The sequence below is a fragment of the Xiphophorus couchianus genome, chromosome 12, assembly GCF_001444195.1.
Source record: "Xiphophorus couchianus chromosome 12, X_couchianus-1.0, whole genome shotgun sequence".
Lineage (NCBI taxonomy): Eukaryota > Metazoa > Chordata > Actinopteri > Cyprinodontiformes > Poeciliidae > Xiphophorus > Xiphophorus couchianus.
This window is the reverse complement of record NC_040239.1, coordinates 16,078,192-16,101,023: the sequence shown is the minus strand read 5'-3', so window position 1 is coordinate 16,101,023 and position 22,832 is coordinate 16,078,192. Positions and strand designations below refer to the sequence as shown.

The 22,832-nt window shown below is 38.3% G+C and overlaps 1 protein-coding gene across 1 annotated transcript in view; it reads right to left on the bottom strand.

Annotated features, from left to right (window-relative positions):
• kntc1 (kinetochore associated 1) overlaps positions 1 to 22,832 on the bottom strand; it is a 30,253-nt gene that overhangs the window by 4,053 nt on the left and 3,368 nt on the right. Inside the window, exons 12-59 of the mRNA XM_028034805.1 lie at positions 22,738 to 22,792; positions 22,555 to 22,653; positions 22,417 to 22,460; positions 22,263 to 22,325; positions 22,104 to 22,179; positions 21,720 to 21,845; positions 21,461 to 21,627; positions 21,228 to 21,339; positions 20,970 to 21,113; positions 20,830 to 20,886; positions 20,559 to 20,633; positions 20,344 to 20,463; positions 19,495 to 19,638; positions 16,082 to 16,177; positions 15,845 to 15,948; positions 15,648 to 15,750; positions 15,422 to 15,556; positions 15,218 to 15,337; positions 14,924 to 14,996; positions 13,618 to 13,685; positions 13,233 to 13,534; positions 12,963 to 13,135; positions 12,572 to 12,672; positions 11,981 to 12,125; positions 11,845 to 11,901; positions 11,599 to 11,762; positions 10,644 to 10,748; positions 10,415 to 10,543; positions 10,208 to 10,324; positions 10,015 to 10,124; positions 9,703 to 9,922; positions 9,437 to 9,526; positions 9,176 to 9,341; positions 8,910 to 8,968; positions 8,193 to 8,409; positions 8,045 to 8,118; positions 6,326 to 6,536; positions 6,111 to 6,223; positions 5,942 to 5,997; positions 5,249 to 5,327; positions 4,860 to 4,984; positions 4,638 to 4,773; positions 4,470 to 4,565; positions 4,262 to 4,318; positions 3,918 to 3,972; positions 2,337 to 2,400; positions 1,166 to 1,295; positions 990 to 1,079 (exon numbers count right to left, since the gene is read on the bottom strand). Coding sequence (XP_027890606.1) covers positions 990 to 1,079; positions 1,166 to 1,295; positions 2,337 to 2,400; positions 3,918 to 3,972; positions 4,262 to 4,318; positions 4,470 to 4,565; positions 4,638 to 4,773; positions 4,860 to 4,984; positions 5,249 to 5,327; positions 5,942 to 5,997; positions 6,111 to 6,223; positions 6,326 to 6,536; positions 8,045 to 8,118; positions 8,193 to 8,409; positions 8,910 to 8,968; positions 9,176 to 9,341; positions 9,437 to 9,526; positions 9,703 to 9,922; positions 10,015 to 10,124; positions 10,208 to 10,324; positions 10,415 to 10,543; positions 10,644 to 10,748; positions 11,599 to 11,762; positions 11,845 to 11,901; positions 11,981 to 12,125; positions 12,572 to 12,672; positions 12,963 to 13,135; positions 13,233 to 13,534; positions 13,618 to 13,685; positions 14,924 to 14,996; positions 15,218 to 15,337; positions 15,422 to 15,556; positions 15,648 to 15,750; positions 15,845 to 15,948; positions 16,082 to 16,177; positions 19,495 to 19,638; positions 20,344 to 20,463; positions 20,559 to 20,633; positions 20,830 to 20,886; positions 20,970 to 21,113; positions 21,228 to 21,339; positions 21,461 to 21,627; positions 21,720 to 21,845; positions 22,104 to 22,179; positions 22,263 to 22,325; positions 22,417 to 22,460; positions 22,555 to 22,653; positions 22,738 to 22,792 — 5,422 coding nt within the window. The remainder of the gene's footprint in view (positions 1 to 989; positions 1,080 to 1,165; positions 1,296 to 2,336; positions 2,401 to 3,917; positions 3,973 to 4,261; positions 4,319 to 4,469; positions 4,566 to 4,637; positions 4,774 to 4,859; positions 4,985 to 5,248; positions 5,328 to 5,941; positions 5,998 to 6,110; positions 6,224 to 6,325; positions 6,537 to 8,044; positions 8,119 to 8,192; positions 8,410 to 8,909; positions 8,969 to 9,175; positions 9,342 to 9,436; positions 9,527 to 9,702; positions 9,923 to 10,014; positions 10,125 to 10,207; positions 10,325 to 10,414; positions 10,544 to 10,643; positions 10,749 to 11,598; positions 11,763 to 11,844; positions 11,902 to 11,980; positions 12,126 to 12,571; positions 12,673 to 12,962; positions 13,136 to 13,232; positions 13,535 to 13,617; positions 13,686 to 14,923; positions 14,997 to 15,217; positions 15,338 to 15,421; positions 15,557 to 15,647; positions 15,751 to 15,844; positions 15,949 to 16,081; positions 16,178 to 19,494; positions 19,639 to 20,343; positions 20,464 to 20,558; positions 20,634 to 20,829; positions 20,887 to 20,969; positions 21,114 to 21,227; positions 21,340 to 21,460; positions 21,628 to 21,719; positions 21,846 to 22,103; positions 22,180 to 22,262; positions 22,326 to 22,416; positions 22,461 to 22,554; positions 22,654 to 22,737; positions 22,793 to 22,832) is intronic.

Genomic DNA, 22,832 nt, shown 5'->3' with positions numbered 1-22,832 from the left:
ATTTACAGTAGATGAAAAGATCTCAAGATGCATGTCCTGATTTAAGCATATTCAAAATAAGACCGGACATAAGTCACTAACGCCTATCAGTTTCGAAAGAGTAAACAAGTCATTTCTTTAGACTCTAGCAAACCACAGTGAAGAGAACAAATCCAGAAATAGAGGAAACACGGAACAGTAACTGATCTATCAAATTTACTCCAGGAGCGCATAATGTTCATAATATAATGTAAAAATGGCATCCTGAAGGAGACTTGTGGGATGAAAACCACTGCTGGCCATGAAGATCAAAAAAGCCTGTCTTAAATTTGATTTTTTTTTTTAAATAATCATGGAGCTCATCAAGTCAAACATAGTAGTGCCAGTATCATGGTCTGGGGAAACTTTACTGAGCTGAACAACTTGTCACAATTGTTGTGAGCATGAATTCATCCTGAGGGAGAACATCTGGCAGGAGGTTTATGGCCTAAAACTCAAGGCTGCTGGGATTATCTAGTGAGACAATGATTCAAAACACAACAAGTTCATATCTAAGGGATAAAAAATAAATAAATAAAAACACTGAGATGCTGGGATATAACATGGAACAGGTTGTTGATGCTCTAAAACTCTCCAATGTGAAAAAATAAAAACATTTCTACAAGGAAGAGTGGTTCAAATATCCTCCACAACAAATGACTAGTTGCCAGTGATGGTTAATGATTGATTGCTGCTGATGACATCAAGGAGAGGCGTTACTTTTTTACATAACGGCAGGTTGGTTTGGATAGCTTTGTTCATTTAATAAATTGTCATTTAAAAAGTTAGGCTTCACTTATTGCTTTCTGCTCATGTAAAGTCAGCCTCATGTGTTTTCCTCAAGTCTGCATCTGCCTGCACCATTAAAATGTTTAAGATTCCAGGGTTGTTCATTATTATGATCTTCTCTAAAGATGCAAACTATTGTGAGAGGCGAACATGTGATAGAAGGATTTCTGATCCAGTCTGACCTGTGAAGGGATTCCAGCCAATTCACCCGTGTTCATGAACTCATCCACCTGCTCAAGGACGGCCACTGGGTTGCACATGGATAGAAACCCCTGGAAACAAAAAAACACAGCGTCTGGTCATAGACAAAGTCCAGAAGTTACATCTTTACTCGTAAAGTAGACGTTAATGCTCTTACCTGGATCTGCTGTGCCTTTTTATTTGCACAGGGGAGGAGAAGCAGAGTTCCCAAAGCGAAGGCATGAAGGTTGAACTGCGCAAACCGGTTTGCAATTCCTATCAAGTCTAGATTCAAGAGGAAGGGACACCTACAGAAAATAAAAATAAGATAAAAATGTACAGCTAGAGTACTGATGCCTCCAGTGAGTTAAACACAGGTCAAAAGCAGGCAAAAGGTAATGCAGTTAAAGGCTAATTAGAAAAGTGCAGAAAATGAGATGAACTTAGAGACAAAATGGTTATGATTTTGTCTTGGCGTCTTGGTGGAAATGGCTAAATTGAGAGTTCAAAGGGCCCCTTCAAATTTAAAATGCTAAATAGATAATATTAGTTTTAAATGTTTATCAATTTTTTATTCATTAGAAAAGAGCCCTGTTAATTCTGGCAAATCTAAAATGTCTTGCTTTGCCTTATTAAAAGAAAAACCATGAAGGTTCCTCATTTGTTTGGGCTGACTACGCTCAGAGACAGGATATGTGTCTTGTTTTTCAAAACAACTTCCTGCATTTTGCAGAGTTGAATTAAGAGCTGTGGCCAAGTCTGCTCTCAACTAAGTTACTGGATGTCTGAACCTGTCACCGTGAAATTACAATTGAAGCAATCCCCAACAAAACAAAAAACAAAAGACAAACTGGTTAGTGAAGGGAAAAATTGTTCACGCTATAAAGATTTTAATCTGCCAAAGGAAATATTTCACTAAAGAACTTAAAAAGTGTCCATCTGCATCAACTGCTGGTGCTGTTGCGTCAGTCAATCATTTTCGAATTGCAGTTGGAGTTTGTGTCAAATAAAAGGCATAAAACCTCCGCTTCACATCTATTCATATTCACGAGTCAGAATGGCCCAGTCAAAGTACAGGCCCAAATTCACTTACAAATTTTTTATTCTCAATCCAATCTGACTGAATTTGAACTATTTTGCAGATATAATGAACAAAAATGTTGTTCTGTAGAAGTGGGAGGCTGATAGAAGCTGATCTGAAAACATCTGCAGTTATTACCCGAGTAGACAGGAAACAAATGCCTCCCTCACATTTCAGATTTTGACTTAATCCCCCACCCAAAAAAAACCTTATAACCATTCACTGTAAACCATATCTCTGCTTCAGAGTCAACATTAGAAAAACCTACTTGAGCAGGAGAACAAAAGTCCTGTAGAGCATTGCTTGTTGGTCCGGGCTCAAAGGAACCGAGGCTGTTACCGAGACAAAAACACAAAACAATTCAGGATCAATCAAGATAAATGCTCACCATTTCAATAAGGAAAATATGCATTTGTGATTCTAAAAAACAAGACCAAAACTCAGCAAATGTATGTAAAATATTTTAACATATTTTACATACGTTGTATGTCTTGTATGTATGTCTTCATTGTCTGTCTGTCATCAGACAATGAAGAGCGGGTTTTGTTTTATAATGTCTCATGAAATATAAATGTGAAAGTTTAAAAGAAGCCAGCCACTGCCAGCTTTTGCTGCTGAAGGAAGCTGAAGGCCCAGAGGTCGGCCCTCTGTCCGATATGACAAGATGCTCCGGGCTGGAGATTCGCCTGGCACCAGTCAAGATCAAGCAAGTATCCAAGGAGACGGGTGGAAGTGGGAGACAGCCAGGAGAAGAGGAAAGGAACTCCATTTAAGGCGACCAACGGATCGGGGAATCGACATCTCTTCCCTCTGCTCAGAGGCTCTGCCTTCTTCTCTCATGTGTCTCTGTTACTCATGCTTATCTGCTCATATAAAAGCTACGATCACCGAATGAAAAAAGCAGAGCTTTTATTGATGGTTGCTGTATTTTTCTGCCTCATCTTTTCTTTTTAATAGTCAAACCTTTTGTTCGGTAGGTTTTCTTCAGAAATGTTAAGTTTTTGCTTCCTGACTGGTTAATATGCTGAGGCTTTAAAGTAATTTAGTGTAAGTTAGTGACTGTCAGTCCCCATTGGGAACAAAGGTGAAATGTCTATAAGTGTAGCCATGAATAAATGAAGACAGCCTGGGAACTCTAGGATAAATGGTTTTCTCCTGAATAATTAAACATGAAGATCCCTTTGCTGTAGTTAAAGTATTTTCTCCTTCACATCTTAAGGTTTCGTACGTTAAAGAAATAACCAGGGGGTCTGTGAGGATGCATTTCTGTTTTAGGGCTGTAGCAGGCAGTTGATGTCTGAACACAATGCTTCAGGAGGGTTAATGTAACATGCACTTTTAGTTTTTTTTTTTTTTGTCAAATATTTCTGATGGTGACACCCACATCTTAGTAATCAGCTTTTATGTTAATATATGGGATATTAGCAACACTGTTTCATCGCATGACTCAGTTTGGGTGGAAACAGAAAGTTTCATTACACTGAAGTTATTTTATCTTACTTACTGAGAATTTTTACTACAAATATTAATGCAAACGGAATGTTGCACAGTTTGTCCCATAATTATTAATGACTAGCAGAGTTTCTAAAATTAAGAATCTATGTAGAGAGCTAAAGATGAGGGGCAAGGAGGCCCTCCAACCTCAAAGACATATAGTGAATCACCAAACATGGAAAAAGCTGCTCAGCAGTTTTTAGGAAGGTTTTATTGAAACTAAGATTTGTTGGATGAAAATTTTAAATAAAATGTAGCAATTGTTCTTTTTTTTCTTTCTTCAAAATCTCATAATAATTTTGGGCTGTATTCCTGTGCCACAAGGTAATCTGCTTTAGTGTTTTACATGTCATACCTGAGACAAAAGGTGCCAGGATCATACTCCTCCAAGTCCTGGAGAAACTGGAAATCTGGAAATAAAACAAATAATCTGAAGCCCATCTTTGTTGAAACTGCATCTCCAGTTGTTGGGGTTGTTATTAAAGTTGTTTTTTTTTCAGTTTATTTCTGACTCCACGCCTTCTTCAACAGGACATCCGTTGGTGGGAATGACGTCGGCCATGTAACAGACCTTACAGGTAGCAACGGGCTTTGTTATTTTTTTGTTTGTTTCGAATAGGTAAACCATAAATAGGAGTGGTATTTTTTTTTTTTTTACTTTTTGACATGTAAACAGAAATAGACCAACTACAGCAATACCTCCCATAACGTTGGCACAGCGACAATTGCTTCCAGCACCATCTGAAGGTGACTGATCTGCAAGAAGCAGATGCACGCACATGGAAGTTTTAACATGAGAACATTTTATTATTTTCCCTTAAAAACATTTAAAAGCACATAATTATTTTTAAAAACAGAAACTCGTATTGTTTGGGAAAGGTAGAGACTCTGGTGCAGGAGCCCTCACCAAATTGAAGCCCAGCAGCTTCTGAAGCAGACTGTTCCACAGCTGAGGGTCGTACACCTGGTACTCCAGACACAGGTCAGCTACCAGACGTACAGCCTGCAACAACAACAACCTCTTCATGAAATATGGTAGAACTTTGTGGATCTAAAGTTTTATGCCAGCATGTACCTGTGGCTCATGACTGTGGTTCTTCCACAGGCCTTTAATCAAGCCGTCCTTTGGGCTGCTGAGGAAGGACTGAATGGTGTAGGGGATATTTAATGCCTCCAGCTGAGACACGAAGATGTAAGACTTCAGATAGCATCTGAATGAGAAGACACAAACAAAACGTTCACGCTAACTCATCCTCCGATTTCAAAACTGCTGTTTGCACATTTCTTGGCCTCTTACTTAAATTTGTTCCTTGGGATCTGCAGCTGAGCCTCCAGAGACTCTGCGTCGGCGAGGCGGATGAGGCAGAGCAGAGCTCGAGTTCGGTGGCAGAAAGTCAGACGAGGACCAGAAGAGCTGAGAGGCTGCAGAAAGCGGTTTTAAAGACACATTTTATTCATACAGAACATTTAGAAGCAATTCCTTACAGCTCCAAGATGCTGAACAGAGGGGGAGAAGTATTTCAAAAGTTATAATTCAGATTTTTTTAAAAAGAGGAGCAGCTGCATTTTGCATCATTTTGAGGACGGTTAAAGATGATTAATCAGTTCGTCCAGCTTAAAGACAGACATTAGCCACTTTGACAGGAAAATCTTTCTGGAGTCAAAAATAAAGTTTTTCAGACACACCCAGGTTTCAGCACAAAGAATAGGGCTCAGCAGACGGGTCGCATCATCCACGGGGTAGGACTGCAGCATGTAGACCATCCTGGAGGACGGTAAACAAAAGAAAAGACGTTCAAGCTCTTCATTACTGCATGCGCTATATCAACTATTTGATAATCTGCAGAATAGAGTAAATACTGTATATTCAGATTTTGTTTGCATCGTTGTAGTTTTTAAACCACTGTTTGCAATACAGTGTTTAAAGGAGGATGTTCATAAGCGGGGCAAAGAAATTAAGCTTCTGCTTTATGGATTCTGCCTCTTCTAACTTTGCTTTCTAAAAGCTACAGCAGGAAATTTTGTAAACTAGTGCAGCTTTATTTGGGGATCAAGCAAAGAGAAAAGGAGAGGAAATAAAATGCATCAATGCAGCTAATCTGTTAGCTGGTCCATGATATGATGGTCTGGATACGTTAAAGGACTTTATCTCTTTGGGAAATGATGAACAAACAAGAACTTGTTCATATTGGACAACATTGTTCAGAATACCTAGGTGAACTATGAACTTGAATTAATGTAAATGTTATGTCTATATTTGTGTCTATATTAAAGTAATACTTTTACTCCCCAACAGTGAAATTGTATAACACTGATTTATATCTCTATAGTTAGTTTTAGTGAAGGTCAATGCTACAGGAGCGCAGCTGTGATAATTACCTCACTAAGTCTGGATCCTCCTCAATGTTGGTCACACAATCCTGATTTCCTACTTCCTTTAATTGGGGTAAAAAATAAGCAAAACAGTAAATGAAACAGAAAATATTAACTTGATTTGAATCAATACAAGTTGTTGGTTATCATGAAGAAAAAAGAAAAGGCTACCGACCTTGGTAACAGCTGGGCCTGTTTTGCAGATCCATTTTTCTAACAGCATGTTGCGGATTTTCCCAAGATCCACATTGTTGATTGTGGCGATTTCCCTCACGGCAGCATGTATGTCTGAGACATTTTTTTTTTTAAAAAGAAAGAAGAAAATCATTGTAATAAATCAATAAAAACTCATAAAAACAAAAATTGGGTAAATTAAAGACTGTGACTCACCGGGAAAGGTTTGACCTCCGGTCTCTCTGTAGCGCTGCTCCACACTGCTGTGTTCGTGCAGAGCCATGATGAGCCTGGCGGGCAGGCCGCTCAGCTTCAGGAGCTCTGGGCTGCTCAGCTGACTGCTGATCAGCATGTTCTCTGTGGCAGAACGCTGAAACTGCAACTTCAGCTTCGAAAGGAAGGTCTCCCCTCGGGCCCGGGCAGCCTCCTGCGAGAGAGCCCAACACTGATCAGTGAGAACGTTTCTGAATGCAGACGGAGACAAACATGTCGGTGCAGCACATACACAGCAAAAACACAAAATCTTCCCAAGTGATTTTGGTCTAGCTTCTAGTGCAAATATCTTAACAAACTTGAAATAAGATAGACTAACTTACAAGTAAGTTTTAGCAAGCTATATAGGGTTGTTTTAAGTCAATAACTTCTTAATATCGATGAAAAAGTACTAGTTCCATTGGCAGATTATTTAACTTATTGCAATATATTTTATAAGTTATAAGTTAATTTATCTGTCAATAGAACAAGAACGTTTTCATCAATATTAAGGACTTAATGACTTTAAACAAGGTCCTATAACTTGTCGAAAAGTTACTTTTAAGTTAGCTTGTCCTATTTCAAGTGTACTAAGATATTTGCACTAGGAGCTACAACAAAATCACTTGGGAAGATTTTCTGTTTTTGCAGTGTAAAGACGTAACAAAAATGCTTAGAAGAAATAAATACATGCACGTCAGTGCAGCCAAATAATCTTACTGAAAAACTTTTTAATTTTTAATTTGACTCAATGAAAAAAATTGCATGGTAGAAATTACAGGGGGCACAAATGGCGATTTCATCTTCTTCAAAAACATTTCACCAGGTTGGAGTGTAAGGAGAAATGTATCTTGTGAGGCGTCTTCCCACTACATTTTTGCTTCAGTAATTTCCTGCTTTATACTCTCCTCAAGTTTATGCTTCCTCTAAACTTTAAATGACATGACAGTAGTTCTGACTTTTGTTTGCAGAGACAACAATAAACTCAACCGCCCATTATGAAAACCACAGTTTGCATTAAAATGCATTCATAAAATCTGCTAGCCTTAAAGGGGGAAAAAAAAAGCTTAATGAGAAGGAAGTGATGACTTCTGTTTTCAGCGTCTCCATGGAAATGGGGGAACAAAGACAAAGAGAGAGAGAAAGAAAGAGAGAGAGACTAATGCTCTCAAAGTGTTTTTAATAACAGGTCAGAATATTGCAGCTTTTAAGTTCTGAGATGTAGATTAAATTTCACCAGTTTTGGATAATTACAATGTAATGGGTGGAAATCTGTGTACCAGGATCACAGGGCCAGGAGCTGCTCAGTATTTTCTACATAAACAGCCCAGTGAGAAAAAAATGCACACAAAACAAACAGATGAAAGACTCATGTTGAGCTCTTGTTGATTTTCTTTGAAAATTCATCAGGGGTAGACTTAAAATCTTTTTGTATATCAAATATGTTATGATGCTGGGCGCTTGGAACATATCCGAAGGCGCCACAGATCCTACATCAAACTCATCAGTGGAATGCCTCTTGATATATTCAATCATTTTATAACAAACTCATCTAACTGATCTGACCAAAGCACATGATTCTAGTTAAGAAGAGTTTAATAAACTATGTTTACATTCATGAAGTGAGGCGACATCATGAATCTGATCATAAATATATCTGCAGGTAGAAACGGTAACACAGACCTCTAGATTTGGATCTTTGAGCCAAGCTTCTCCAAGACCCAAACAGTACCGAAGAGACTGCGTCTTCTCCAAGCCTTTGGAGAAGCAGGTAACAATTAGACGTCTGAGCAACCGAAACTGTGCAGTCGAGTGTAGCAGCAGGTCAGACCTGGTGGCAGTTCCTGTGTGATCTTATGTGCTGTGGCTGCAGCCCACTCCAGGCTCTGGATGCACTGAATGTATTTCATCATGGTCTTGGCCACCTTCAACGTCTCCTTGTTGTAGCCGTGTCCTTGAGCCTTTTTCCTTTGCTCCAAGATTAAAGGCTTCATCTTCTTCTCAAACACGTGGTTTGCTGCTGACATGTAAAGCTTATCGAGGCTCACCTGGGAAAAAAGAGGGAGGGTTACTTTATTTATGGGGTTTATTCTCATATTTCATGTTAAGATTCATTCATTTTATTGTTTCATTAAAGGGATATCAGGGATTTTAGCCCGTTTGCTGTAGTATAAATACCAAAGTTCACTATGATATAATGGCAGATTTATCTATAACAATCAGTCTGGACAAATGAATGAACGGAGGAACAAACACAGGTATGGATAACAAATTAATGGATAAAAAGAAGAACAATTTGATGATTACAACGACATGGATGAATGGATGGATGGATGGAGGGAAGACAAAAAGATAAAATTAATGGATAAACAGAAGGGTGGAAAATCTGAAATGATAGATGATGGATGACCACATGAATAGAGAGATAAATAGATCAAATAAAAAGAATGAACAAATAATTTTGTTTTTGCTTTTGAATAATTCCCAAATGGAAGGATGAATAACTGATGGATGGATTGTTTTCAGTTAAACTTAGATGGAAACCAACCTTCATCAGTTTGCTGATCAGTAGAAGAGTTGGGAACGTTTCCTCACTCAGCTCAGGAGCTGTAAGCAGAAAAAAACACTTAATTTACAAAAAACACAAAGAGGAGTCATAATTTATCTGCAGAGAATCTATCCAGACCTTTACTAACTAAGGATTTAAATACCACAAAATAGTTTCCCTTCAGTTGAGAGTTTGTCTGGCTTAAATGACTCATGGTTTTTGATGAGATAAAATAATTCAAATAGAGGGTGAAGAGGTCAACTCACAGATAATTTTCCAGAAGTGTTTGGTCTGCATGAGCAGGTGGAAAGGCAGTCTACTGCTGGACAAGGGGTTGGGCATAAGACCGTTTTCCAGAAGATACGTGTTCTCCACATCCGAGGGAGGAGAAACTCTCTTGTAGGACTTCAGGTGCTGAAGGAGGCCCATCGCCTTTGAAATGAAATAAAATGGTCACATTTAAAACTACTGATCCCAAAGGAAAATCGGTTTTAAATTATAAGATGAAAGAGAGTCTTTGCTTTCACCTGACTGAGGGAGAAGGCGGCCACATACTCATCTGCAACCTGTATGATCTTCAGCACCACTTCAATCCGCTCGTAGTTGTACGGGCTGAGCTGTTTGAAAGATGTAGAAATTTTGTTTTATCTCCAAAAAACTATGACAAATAAAAAAGACCTTTCTTGTTCAAAAAGAGGACTTAGAAGATTCTTGTGCAAGTAGTGGATGATTAAAATAGTTTCAAGTGAAAAACTGTAATGTCTTAGAACACAATTAAGTGCAGCATTGTTACCTTAAACAGGGCAGCGCAGAGACTGGCGGTGAGCTCGCTGGGGCTGCTCAGCATGGAGATGATCTGCAGGATCCGTTCCAAAGCATCTTCATCACACAGCGGCTGCTCCTCATCCAGGCCTGAGCCCGCTGCACCCGCGCTGCCGCCATCAGCCTCTTGCAGCAGCAGCAAGGTGGTGATGTACTGGTTGATCACACGATCACGGTCCAGGCCAAAAGTACTGCAGAGACACAAACAGTAACAAATAAATAAAAAATAAATGGTAGCTTCTGACGGTCAATTAAACATGATGAAAGAAGGTGGGTATCTCACCTGCAATACTGGAGGATAATATCAGGGGTGATCTTCCTGTTCTTCACCATTTCAGGGATCAGACAGCTCTTCAACTCCGGACGCTGACGAAACACCGGCTGCATAGAGATCTGAGGCAGAAGAAGACGACTAAGAACATGATTTGTCTTACAAGAAGGAAGTGTCACCGGAGCTGGAGGAAGAACCGCATTACCTCTAATTTTCCAAGCTTGACTCCCCACTCTGCATCGGTGATGACTGACAGAAACTTCTTCTGTTCCTCTGGTTCCTTATATAAACTGCAGAGATTGGCCCCAATTTTCGCCACCGCCTGGAATAACCAACACACACAGACACACACACTTTCTGTAGATACCAGGGACACAAATAATAACCAAATGTGTTCAGTAATCTTGCCTACCAGGATTTTGTCATAATTTTGCCAGGTGTTGTCTATGACTTTCCACAATATTTTGAAGACTTCTGCTTTGGGTAGGAGTGTACAAAGACCAATCGCCAAATCACAATCAACCACTCTCCAGTTGAACACCTGAAGCCCAAAGAAGAAAAATATATCATGATCATAAAACTCCCTAAAATACTGAATATTTCAAGCTACAATTTCAGGAAAATAAAAGTAGCACGCTCACCTTGTTCAAAAGGCCGACAGCCACAGCATTGAGCGTGGATACGGTTGTTTTTCTGACATCATTCAGGCACACGTTGTACTTCTTAAGATTGTGGGTATCGTAAAGCTGAGAATGAATACAGTTCAGGTAACTCTTTTAACTATGTGAATAATGCTCTGTATTTATCTCAACATCACAAATAAAAAAAGAATAATTTGTAGAAGGTAAAATGGATGAGAATGTAACATTTTATTATTTGAAGAATGGCATTCATATGTATCAAATCTAGAAACTTACATAATTTCACTGTTATGTATGCACATGTTTTCTCTGTCCAACTGATTGCTTTTTTTCTTATTTTTAAAACCCTGTTTGAAATAAATATATCAAATCAAATAGAAAAAAAATCTCTGGTTCTCTATGGATGAGTGAATGAATGAATGAACTATGACATCATAATCATAACACGCTCAGTCTAAGCAGGGCTGAATGATAATGTGATAGTATGTAGTAAAATATTTAAGGCTGAGATAAATTTAAAAACATTGTAGTAATAAACACCACAAAAAATACATAGTTTTGAGTCTGCAGCTCATATTTCTATTCTAATGTAACTGGTTAAATTAATTTAATAGATATTATCGAGCTTTCAGGGACGATCTCAATCTTTTACAATCATTATTGGTTTTTATTGTTCCAAATCCTGCTAACAGAAACAAGTGACAACCAAATTGATGTGAAATATGAACTACTTTCATGCTTTATTGTAAAGGAGAAAAAAAACTACATTTGCTTGTGGAGCCTGACTTTGAGAACAATTGGTGGTTATATTTTAACTAGGATGTTTCACCCTACTTAAGTGCTTTAAAGCCCTTATGAATCTGATGGAAAACTATGGAACTCAAAAAGTCATTTAGTTTCAAAACACAGAAAAATGGGACAATTATGTGGGAAACACAACACAGGTCAGTCCTACCTGAATACTTAACTTTGTGTCCATAACATTTGAAGTGACATGCTGCAGACAGCTACCATAGGAGTTGATCAGCTCTCTGAGAGCCAACTCCAGCTGACTGCACTCCTGCAGCATCTGCAGCATGTTGGTCAGCGGGCCGAGAAGGGTCTGCAGGTAGTTTGAACCTTTAAATAGGCCAAGTTGGAGTCAAGGTTAATGTAAATATCTTAGGGAGGGGAAAAAAGTTTAATTAAGAAAAACACCTACCGTCTTCAAATGAGCAATGTGACAAACAGGAACAATCCAACGGAAATAGTTTATTGTCTGCAGGAATAACAACATATCAGAGCTGCAGACAGAACAAAACTATGCTAGGAGATAAATGTGATGATTTTTTTTGTACCCTGGGGAATAGGCAACAGGCAGTTGGTGATTTCATACTGTACAGGAAGTACTGACACCGGATCCAAAACAATGCAGTCTTCATTAAAAACATCTTGAAAGCTCCACTGAGAATATGAATCTTTTTCTGCCTCCAAACTCAAGTCCTGCAACATCGCAAAATTAGGAAAAGATTAATCTGTTGAAAGAAATTAAATGAACGTCCTGATTATTTCTCTGTTTCCATAAAGAAACCCAAACCAGATTCTTTTTTTAGGTGTTCACATTAACTTATTTGTGATAAACCAGAGTGGCTTTAATATATTGCACACATACCAGGGCAAACTTAGCAATCTGAATTGTCTAAGAATAGTAACTTCCAAAAGTATTCAAAGTCTTCGAATCTCACATGGATCTCCCACACTATTCAGATTTTTATTTGCAAAATTAACTTGGAATGTTTATCTTCAGCACAATTATGCTTATGTTAGTCTATGCTACATAAAATCCCAACAAACGCACTGGAGTTTGTGGTTGCAACATGTCAAAGTGTGAAAAGGTTCAAGGATTATGAATATTTCTGCAGGCCACTGTATCTAGCAACGCTGCTGACCTTGGCGATGAAACCGTAGTCGTCTGATAGTTGACACTGATGATACACATCCATGGCGATCCGTGTGCACTTGCAAAGCTCCAGGCAGTCCAGCAGCAAATCTGGAACAAATTATTTATTTATCCTCTGGGAATTTGAAACATAAAATCAAAAACAGAAAATAATCATAAAGCATGGTGTATTTCAAATTTACTAAAGGATTTTTATTTTTTAACATTTTTTTGTACTAACACTATTTACATTATAAATATGCATCTGAACACACACACACAAAAAGGAGATAAACAATGAATGCATGTTATGCAGAAAATGACATAAAATTCAGCTCCAGTGAGAATAAAGACTAATCTTTCCAAAAATAAAAGCCTACTGAGTAGTAGTAGGCTTTTACCAGAGTTGCACAGAGTGATGGCTTGGCAGGCCAGATTGTGGATGAGTGCAGGCAAATCCATGCCTTCAGGAATCACCATGGGAACATCCGCCTGCAGCATCTGGCACAAAGTCTTGGCAGCAGTGAACAAAACCTTCCCCGTATTGTTGTTGGAGTGGTGCTCATACAACTCACTGAAGACACAAACAAAAAACAAACATTAATGTTATGAGATACTCACTACTTGAACAGAGTTTGATCATCCACAGGAAAGCCTTCCGACATCCCAACCTGAGGATCTTCAGGGCCTTCTCCACCTTCCCCACCCTCAGCGCCCGCAGGCCGAGGTCAGACCACAGTTCCTGTTCGGTGCGCTGCAGCTGCCGCCCGAGTCGCCGTAACCCAGCTTCTGTGGAGATGGTCTTGGTCTTCCCGTCGGGATCATTCGCCACAACCGGAGCCGACAAAGCCTCCCCCTTTGATGAACAGCGAGCTCGCGTGTTTTCGTACGCTGTGATGTGATGTTCTTGGATTTGTTTTCTGATGTTTGGATCCTCATAGTTGGAAGGGGTGAAGAAAACATCAAAATCCTCCTGAGGAAGCAGGCAGAGAGGCAGCAAGTTAGAACTTAAAAGTTAAAATTTAATTAAGAAATACACTAAATAATGAGTGTCACCTGCAGGTGGGCGATCGCCTTGAACATGATGAGGTTGGAGTCACACTCTATACTTTTAAGAGCATCATCTGCAAAGAACAGAAAAAAACCAAACTGGTATTAAGTCTGGGTAGTTTAGGTGTGAATTTATAACAACCTTTGTGTGCATGTTGCAGATCTCTATGACTGTTGGAACCTAAAATATCCAGAAAATAGATGATAATTAAAGCCATGGATACAAACTAAGGATTTGTAAAAAAAAAAAAAAAAAAACAACAAAAAAAAACAACTACTTGGCCTCTTAAAGCTTCACATTTTGCTTTTTTCAGACAGAAGAAATATCTAGAGTACAAATAAAATGCTATTTCAAACTGATGATGTAATTTAGTCAGATTTTTTTTAAAAAAGCAATTCAAACCATCCCAGCTGCATATGAAAAAAGTGATTGCTCCATAAACTTAATAAAAATGTAATGCCACCATTGGGAGCAAAAACTGCCACCAAATATATGAGATTGTTAGTTTTGTGCCAAATGTAACATAACACACCTTACAAAAACTATCATTTTTATCTGTTTAGTTGACAGTCTTGAGGATCATCAAGATGTTTCTTGTGGAAATGTGACACTGGCCTTTATGTTTAGTTTTTAATGTACAATCATGAATTTACTCAGGTTGTTTTTGTCTGACTAAAATGCAAAACAACATAAGAAGTCTTTAAGGCCGGTGGGAATATATTTTCACATCATTATGTCTAGCTGTGACTGTGTTTGAACAGAGATGTTCTGTGTGAGTTTTTCATATCAGACGTTGGTTTATTCTTTGAACTAATTGCCAAATAAAACTTTCTGAACATTTCAAACTTGTTTAGAAAAAATTTAAATGGCTGGAAGTTGTCAGTAAAGTCCTCTTTAGAGGCATCTGGTGGATAGACGTATGAAGGGCAGCTTGGATCTACAGATTAAAACAGAATCCTCAGTTATGGCTGCCAAGTCTACAGAGCTTCTGTTTAATCATGTGACCATCATATTAAATATTGATATATACTGTATATACTTTATCACTATCACTCTGATGAGCAGTGGAGTGAAAAAATCTTATGTCTAGTTAACTTTTTCAAAATGCTCTAAATTTCCAAGACACTGAAATATAGGTATTTGTTATCTGTGATCCATAATCAACAAAATTACAAGAAATAAATGTTTGAAACACTTCACGCTATGTGTACTGAATCTGTATGATGTTTCAAAATGTCTTCAACTTGTTCATGATACTCAATTTTCTTTTAGATGCAAGTGTATCTAAATGACATTTTCTGTAACACTTACGTTTCTGAATGGAATGCAGATATTTTAGAGCCTCCACCATCACCTGAGCTACGGCCATCTGGCGTTTCTTGTGCTGGTAATGACAAGAAAACAAAAAACTGAGTTAATTTAATGGAAACAGTGATTTTTAAATGTCTTTCTATTTAAGATTTTTCCCATGTTTAAAGGGAGCGCTTGTCCATCAGCCGTACATGTATTGTTCATGGATCATTTTAAACAGCCAATCAAAGCCTCTCATAAATATAGATGGAATATAAATCAAAAGTAAATGCATAACACCTCTCCTCATCTCACCTCATCAGATATGTGGACTTTATCCTCCAGCTGCAGCCGAGCCCACGACGTGAGACGCTCTATCACACACTCTGCCTCTGCAGAAGACAGCCTCTTGAGGACAGTCAGGACTTCCTCGGTCTGAAAGCAGCACGAGACTTTATCCAAACTCCACAGACATACACACACAGAGAGATAAAAAAAAACCCTCATGTTTTAGCTCACCTTTCCATGGCCTATCAACTGGGTGAGATATAGATAATTTATCTGTGTTGTCGGCAGCTTGTATGCTGCTGCTAATGTCAGGGAGTCCTCTAAAGACATGGGCAAGTCTTGCTTCAGGATGTATCGAATCAGTGACTGTAGAAAACAAGTCAATAAACAGGAGTTGCTCATTGGTGGTATAAAGCAGAGGACGCACGCCTCGTAATAGTAATGAATCTATTACTACCAGAACTTGAGTGCTGTTGGAGAGGTTGAAATTGCGGATGCCGTAGCCACGGAGAAGCTTCCGAATCTCCATCAGGCGGTAGCTCTCCTTCAAAAGCTCCTGTCTGAAAAACAAAACAAAAAAAAATGTTGAATCTCAATTTATTGATGACTTTATTTTGAGAAAAATGTTTAGAAGTGAGGGTTTTACAAACACACTTTGGTCCATCCATCTCCAGGTATTGCTGCACAAGTCTCTCCTCCACATTGCTCCAGGGTACCACAGCTTTCTGCATGATCTCTAACACGGCATCCACCTTCAGCTGGGAGCAGATTTTACAGCTTCAGACTTTCTTCTGTCTGTATTCGTTTTTGCTGCTGCTAGGACTGATTTTCTCCCATCTAATATAATGAAGTTAGATGTGTATTATGATGTATATGATATATTTAACTCACATCAGTGTCAGTCATGCAGCTGAGCACAGCCACTGCTTTGCCTTCCCATCCAGTGAAAAGGGTTGTGGTCTGAGAACTGCAGCGTTCCAGCAGATCCTGGAGAAAAACACAACAGAGAGTGCATTTAATGAAAATAGTGTCAAGAAAATCCGAGCTCATCCCACTTCCCCATGCTGGAGATTTTAGTTTAACAGTAATAATAAATAAAGTTATCTTTAAAATGAATCACTCAAGTGACATCGAGGCCCAACAGTAGACTTAAGTGTCAATAAAGTTAGTTTAACAGTAATAATAAATAAAGTTATCTTTAAAATGAATCACTCAAGTGATATCAAGGCCCAACAGTAGACTTAAGTGTCAATAAAATAAATCTGGTTGTGTGTGTTGTTTTTGTCTCATGCAAACTTTGCTTTAATTCTACATTTTTCTATCTAATCATAAGAAATCATAGTCAGTCAGAGAGATTCATGAAACAAGAAAAGCAGGTTTCCTGGAAAAAGAGGAAGTTTCCAGCCTGCAGATTTATAAAAATAGCTGAGACTATTCCTTAGTTTAAAGTATGAAAGTTTTAAAGAATGAAATCTAAACATTATTAGTAATTGGATAAGATTCAAAGTAAAATACTTATATGAATATTGGTTTACTTGTAATAATACACTTATATTTGTGGGAACTACAAGAAAAACAAGTAACTGTAACTTTAGTAGTAAATAATTAGAATCATGTATTATTCTTGGTTTCTTTTCAGAAAAACATCTGTAATAACTCACATTAAGATTATAATAAGAATAATTAATAAGTTATGGTTATAAAATCATAAATGAATGATAGATCAGAGAAGCTGAAGAAAATAAATGTGATATAAGTTATGGTTATAAAATTATAAATGAATGCTAAATCAGAGAAGCTAAAGAAAATAAATGTGATATAAATGTGATTTTGACATTAAACTTGAAATGGTGTAAGAAGGTGTAACTGCAATTAAACATCACTGATATGTTGGAGGTAGAGAGTAGGTGAAAGGTTGTGCAGGCAAGGGACACAGGAGGTTGAGCAACCCTGAGACATTGGCACAGACATCAGGAAATGTCTGTAAGACAGTGATGGATATGAGATCATCTGTCTAAGCAGACAGCAGGCGCACCAGGGGGGTGGATGAACCCTATATAAGGTGAGTGCAAAGGAGGAACCTTTTGTTGGATCCTCCGGGCAGCTTCGAGCCAAGATCGAGATGGACAAAGAACTCTGCAGCTGAAGAAGAGCCGGGGCCACGGAGCCGGAGACTGTCCTGCACATGGAGACCAACCCGTCTGGCCCACAATCTGTGGCTTCGAATCGCACTTCTCTCATCAGCTGGGTTCAGACCCCAAAGACAAAGATGAAGACAAAGACAAGGAAGAAGAACTGGTGCCTTTTTTCCTGCCAGCACCAAGTCCTGTGTGACCTCAGCATCCATGCGGAGAGGAGGCTCATCAGACCTGCGGAGATCCTGGCCTTCATCGATCAACATCTTCCTCCTGCTGCCACACCTTCTTCATCATCAAGCCAGGTCTGGGGTTCGAAACGCCAAACTCCGTCCGTCTCTCTCTAAGGTTCCCTTTTTTAGTACTCAGTATCAGCAGTAGGGAAAGATAGACTAGATGATTGATTTTACTTATTTGATTATTTCTGCTACTGAATTAAGCTGTACTGACCCTTGCAAAAATGCCTTACTAATAAAATATTTAGCATAAAGAAAATCTAAAAGATGTTGTGGACATTCAGTTAATGAGTCACCTTAAAGTTCTTTGATGGTTGTAAAATAGCTGTGATGTTTGATTCTGGAGAGGAAGAGGTGGAAAATGTTTTTAGGTTGCTGGTAGCCCATATTTAAAACCTCATCCTTGGGACTCGCCCGAGTCACTAAAACCTACCTGGTTCAATAACAAATGCAAGTTGCAAAATAGAGAACGAGCGACCGTTAACAGGTGTGCTCTGTGAAACTAGTTGGCTGTAGGCTGCTCAGTCTGGCTAATTCACAGGGGGAAGAAGGGTGGGACACCTGGATGTAGGCCGTCAGATAACCAGGCGAATCGTTTCTCGAAACCAGCTTAAACAGAGTTTACTTCAGTTCTGGACAGGGTAAATCCCAGCAGATTTAGGAAACTCAACGGACCCGTTAGACGGAGAGCTGGTAGCACATCTCCCCTCTCAGAAGAGGAAGTACGAGAGTGAGAGAGTAGAGACAGAAAGGAGGGGGGGGGGTGTTGCGCAACAACAATAGAAACATTTAGCTTAGGAAGAAGTTACTATATATTTGCTTCTACAAAAAGTTAATAATTTTCATGATTCAAATCTGGATTTTTTGTTTTTTTCATTTATAAGATTATGGATATTTCAATACAAAGATTCACCTGTGAACCAGCTGGAATAATACTGGAGACTTTTTGTCTTAAGGTTCCACAAATACTGAAATAACACATTGCTGAAATTATCATCTGATTAAGGCTGTGGTTTTGGCCAGTGATTTTATGGAAATTGGACTAATTTAAATTATCTCTATTTCAAAATGTAGAACTTTTGGCATAATCACATAGGGAATGAAGTCTCGTAGTCTAAAACGGCAAAGTTTATGAACTTTATTACTTTTATTTTGCTTGTACTATCTCAGAAAATGTACTACTGGTCTGGTACTTTGATCGACTGTAAAATTGCAGATCAACCGATCAAAAGATTTAAAGTTGCTATGAGAGGAAAAAAAAGAATGTGAAATCAGTCAGCAAGATAAAAACCAAGAGACAAATGAATAAAATGTAAACTCAAAGATTAATAATTAAGCAAATATGACTTTTTTCTTTCTTAAAGGGACTAGAGATGACGTGTGGTGAATTGGCGTTCTATAAACAAACTGAATTAAATTGAAATTGAGCCGTGTAACGTACGTCAATAGAAAACCACAGCATTTATTAAGCAATAGCAAAATTGAACAAGTAAATTAAATCAGAAATTTTTGCATACTTAACTATCTCTTTTCTCTACGTATCCAGACGTGGAAAATAATGAAAGCAAATTCCAGACTCTGTTTACACCTCTTTGAATTTCTAAATATATTTGATAAAATAAAAAAAAAAGTGTGGATTAATTTTAAAAAAGTTCTTTGCATTGTCAAATATGAAAGGACATTTTTCAGCTGTGATGATGCTTTGTCTGAGTAAAATGTAATTCGAATATGTCCGGCAGAAAAGGATCATAAATAAATATGACACTGGAGAATTGATGTTACTTTAAATAATATAAGTATTTAAATAAGGCTTTACATTTATTAAGTAAATGTTGTATTTTTTTTTAGTTAGTATATCCATTTAATGTGTCTGTTTAATTGAATATGTATGTAATCTCAGTTTAAATGGTGTTTATTGGTAGAGGCGTTTTACCTTGATGTACTGCAGCAGCAACTCATCAAAAGGAAGCGTGTGCTCCTCGGCGTACGGCCGAACGCTGGTTTCCACTGTGGCGGCAATCAGTTCTGGAGCTGGAACTTTGTCCAGCATGAAGAACGCCACACTCAACCTGCTTCCCTGTTAATGGGGAAAAAACCCTCATAAATAACATTTAGTATATGCAGCACCTGAATAACGCAGAAAAACATTATTAAAGCATTTACAAAATATAAGAAACAAAGTGATTTTGTAAAAATGTGCAGATTGATCTTTTTAAAATAATTTTACCTTTAAATGTTAAAATGTGTAGAAATCCTGTAGATACTTGGTTTAAACAGCAAACTGAGAATCAACTACAAAGCAAATATTATGTCTGCATTTTCCCTCTGTTAAGGTTTTAAAACATCATGGCAGATCTTTCCACCCACTGCTTCTGTTTCAGGCCACCTCCAATATTAAAGCATTTCCAAACATAAGAAACAAAGTGATTTACATCTTTCAGTCTGAATTACATACTTGGAATTACATTTAGGAACATGGAAAGCAGGAAGGACAAAAGAAAAAAGAACATAATGACGGGACGGATAAATGAGAAAACACAAAGAAGGAAGGAAACAGCCCTAAACAGATGTGATAAGGAATAAAAACTGAAACTACAGATATTTTCCCACACTTATTTTCTTTATTCAAACTTATCTAGACCTGGGAAATACTTCTGTGAAATTTCTGTGTTTTTCAGACTGCCACTGAACCCTGTTCAAACTGAGCCGTAACTTTAATAGCGACTAAAGATATAATTCATTGTTAAGCCTAGACAGAGCAAATCTCCAACAACAAACAAACCTTTTCAAAGACTGAGAGGGACAGTCTGCAGCTGTACTTCTGGTGAAGGTCCAGCAACTGACGGAGGTTGGACACAAGAGATTTGAGGCTCTGCAGCTCATTTGCACCATCATTATCATCCTTGAGAGACACAGTTAGCAGAAAAATAAATATTCAACTGTATTTCATAAATTTGTATATCAGGGTGAAGAAAATACAATAAAAATGTCTCTTACAATCGATTTCATCCAGGTCCATAAAGAGGGAAGCCCAATAATGGCCAAATCCAGCCCATTCTTAGGCCAAGACCCCTGAAGAAATATTAAATTCATCACAATTAATCCATAAGTCAATTTTTTCATACCATTAACGTAAGGAATCTGAATAAATTTATATGCTACTGCAATAATTCATAACCAAGTGTAACCAAAGACACACCAAAAACCTAACAATATGTCACAGTAATCATTATTTAATAAAAAATAATAAATTAATTGTCTAATTTACCTTTTCAGTTAACTCCAGATTTCTTGCTTTCAGCTCAAGCCATTTAGCCAGGATTCTCTACAAGAAAAATTATTTAACTTAAATAAGCTTCATTCAGTAAGGAAGGCACATTTTTTTATTTGAAAGTGAAGTCATTCCACCTGTCCTCTTGGAAGGACTCTCCTCAAAAAAGGGACAAAAACTGTCCTTAACCAAGGACAGAGGTCTTGGGACAGCAGGTCCTCTGGGATGGCACCGAGAACTGCTTCCAGACTCTTCTCCTCAAACTCCAGAGCGATCTGTCCCTGCAGAATCACACATCAAGACCACATAAATGTCTCAAAAGTATTTCAGAAGTGCAGCTTTAAGTGTACTGCTGTTGATGTGTGAACAAAGCTTTTTCGAATCATTCATGTTACCTCGTATCTCAGCCACAGGAGCTGTGCGCCCCTCATGTCTCCCTCTCTCAGGTGGGTCAGAACATCTCCCAGAATGTCGGTGCTGTTCAGAAACTCAATCCACGCGATCCCACTGCAGGTGAGAGAGCAGTACACTAAATAACATGGAGGAAATATGCAACAAACCGTCCACGAAATAAAACGCATACTTTATAACAAAATATGAGAGGTAGGCAATAAGATATTGATTTTACTTGAAGTTTTCCAAGCCATGCAGGTTGCAGAATGTTGCCAGTCGAGCCAAGGCCTCTTGTATCTGTAAGGAGGCGTATCGAGAGGCAGCGTGGTTTAGCATCTTCTCTGCAGTGTCAAAGGTCGGCCACGGAGCTTTGAGGCAGTAGTCCACCACATACTGCTCATCCTGCAAAAAAAAGATACAGCCTATTTTAGCATCAGCATTCATATATTGCAATAATCTAGATAGAAACCAGAGTTAAATAAAAAAAAACGTACTGTGATTTTCATCAGGTTTGTCTTGGCCTCATCTACGAGTTCAGACCAGACTTCCTGTCCGTATCCACCCACTGACGCCGAGGCCAACTGCTCCAGCACAAAGTCAAGCTTCACTTTGTAAACAAGCTGCACAAAAATAAAACTGTCAGCCCACAACCACTTTCATAAGAGTAGCAAACAAACCAAAGCAAAAATACAAAACTCAAGTGTGCTCAAGTGTAAAAAGACAGCTGCAGTAGCATGACCTCACACTGAACAAAACCCTGATTCAGACATTTTTCCTCAAACTCCAGAGAAACTCCAGAGTTTGAGGAACACTTCAGCTGTAATGTAACAGGAGAATTGCTGTTACGTTACTTTAATTTACAAAACAGATGCATTTACCTCCAAATCAAGGTCAAATGTAATTGCAAACTTTTCTGCCTCCTCAAACATGTGTTTGTGTAGAAGCCTGCTCAGCCTAGAAACAGGGAAGAAAAGCGTGAATCAAATATTAGTCTTGTCGGTTACAACACAGAGTTCACCCAGATAATACTTAGATACCTGTTCTCGGGTAAAGCCTCAGTGAAACATCTGACCACAACAGCTGAGACAGCCTCTCCTTGGCTATGGGCAGAGAGAATGAAAAAATAAAACTACATTGTAAAAACACGCAAGCAATGGCTGACATTTTTGAAAATAATACACAGTGTCTCACCTTTCCGGGTTCTCACCAAGCCCCTCAACCAAATAAATTGTGTCCTAAATGGAAACAAAATTCATTGTAATGTTGATATATATTATACAGGAAGGCAGCATACTCCATGTTATGCCTGAAAAAGGTTTGATTGTTCACCATGTTTGTTTTCATCTGGACAAGACAGGAGGCCGAGGAGACATCAAGGGAGTAGCAAACACTCATAGAGGGCAAACATCTGATTTGAAGGGAGCTGATCTGAAAAGTAAAAAGCAGTAGATCTTCAGAAAAGCAGTCAGTAATTGGCTTTCCGAGTTTGTTCAGAGGGAATTGTGCAGCGACCTGACTGTTGTCTTGCTTCGTCAGAGTAATCATCTTCATGCTGCTCTTGTCTTGGCTGCAACAAGCAATAGAAAACATTCAGTTTGGTGTAAAGT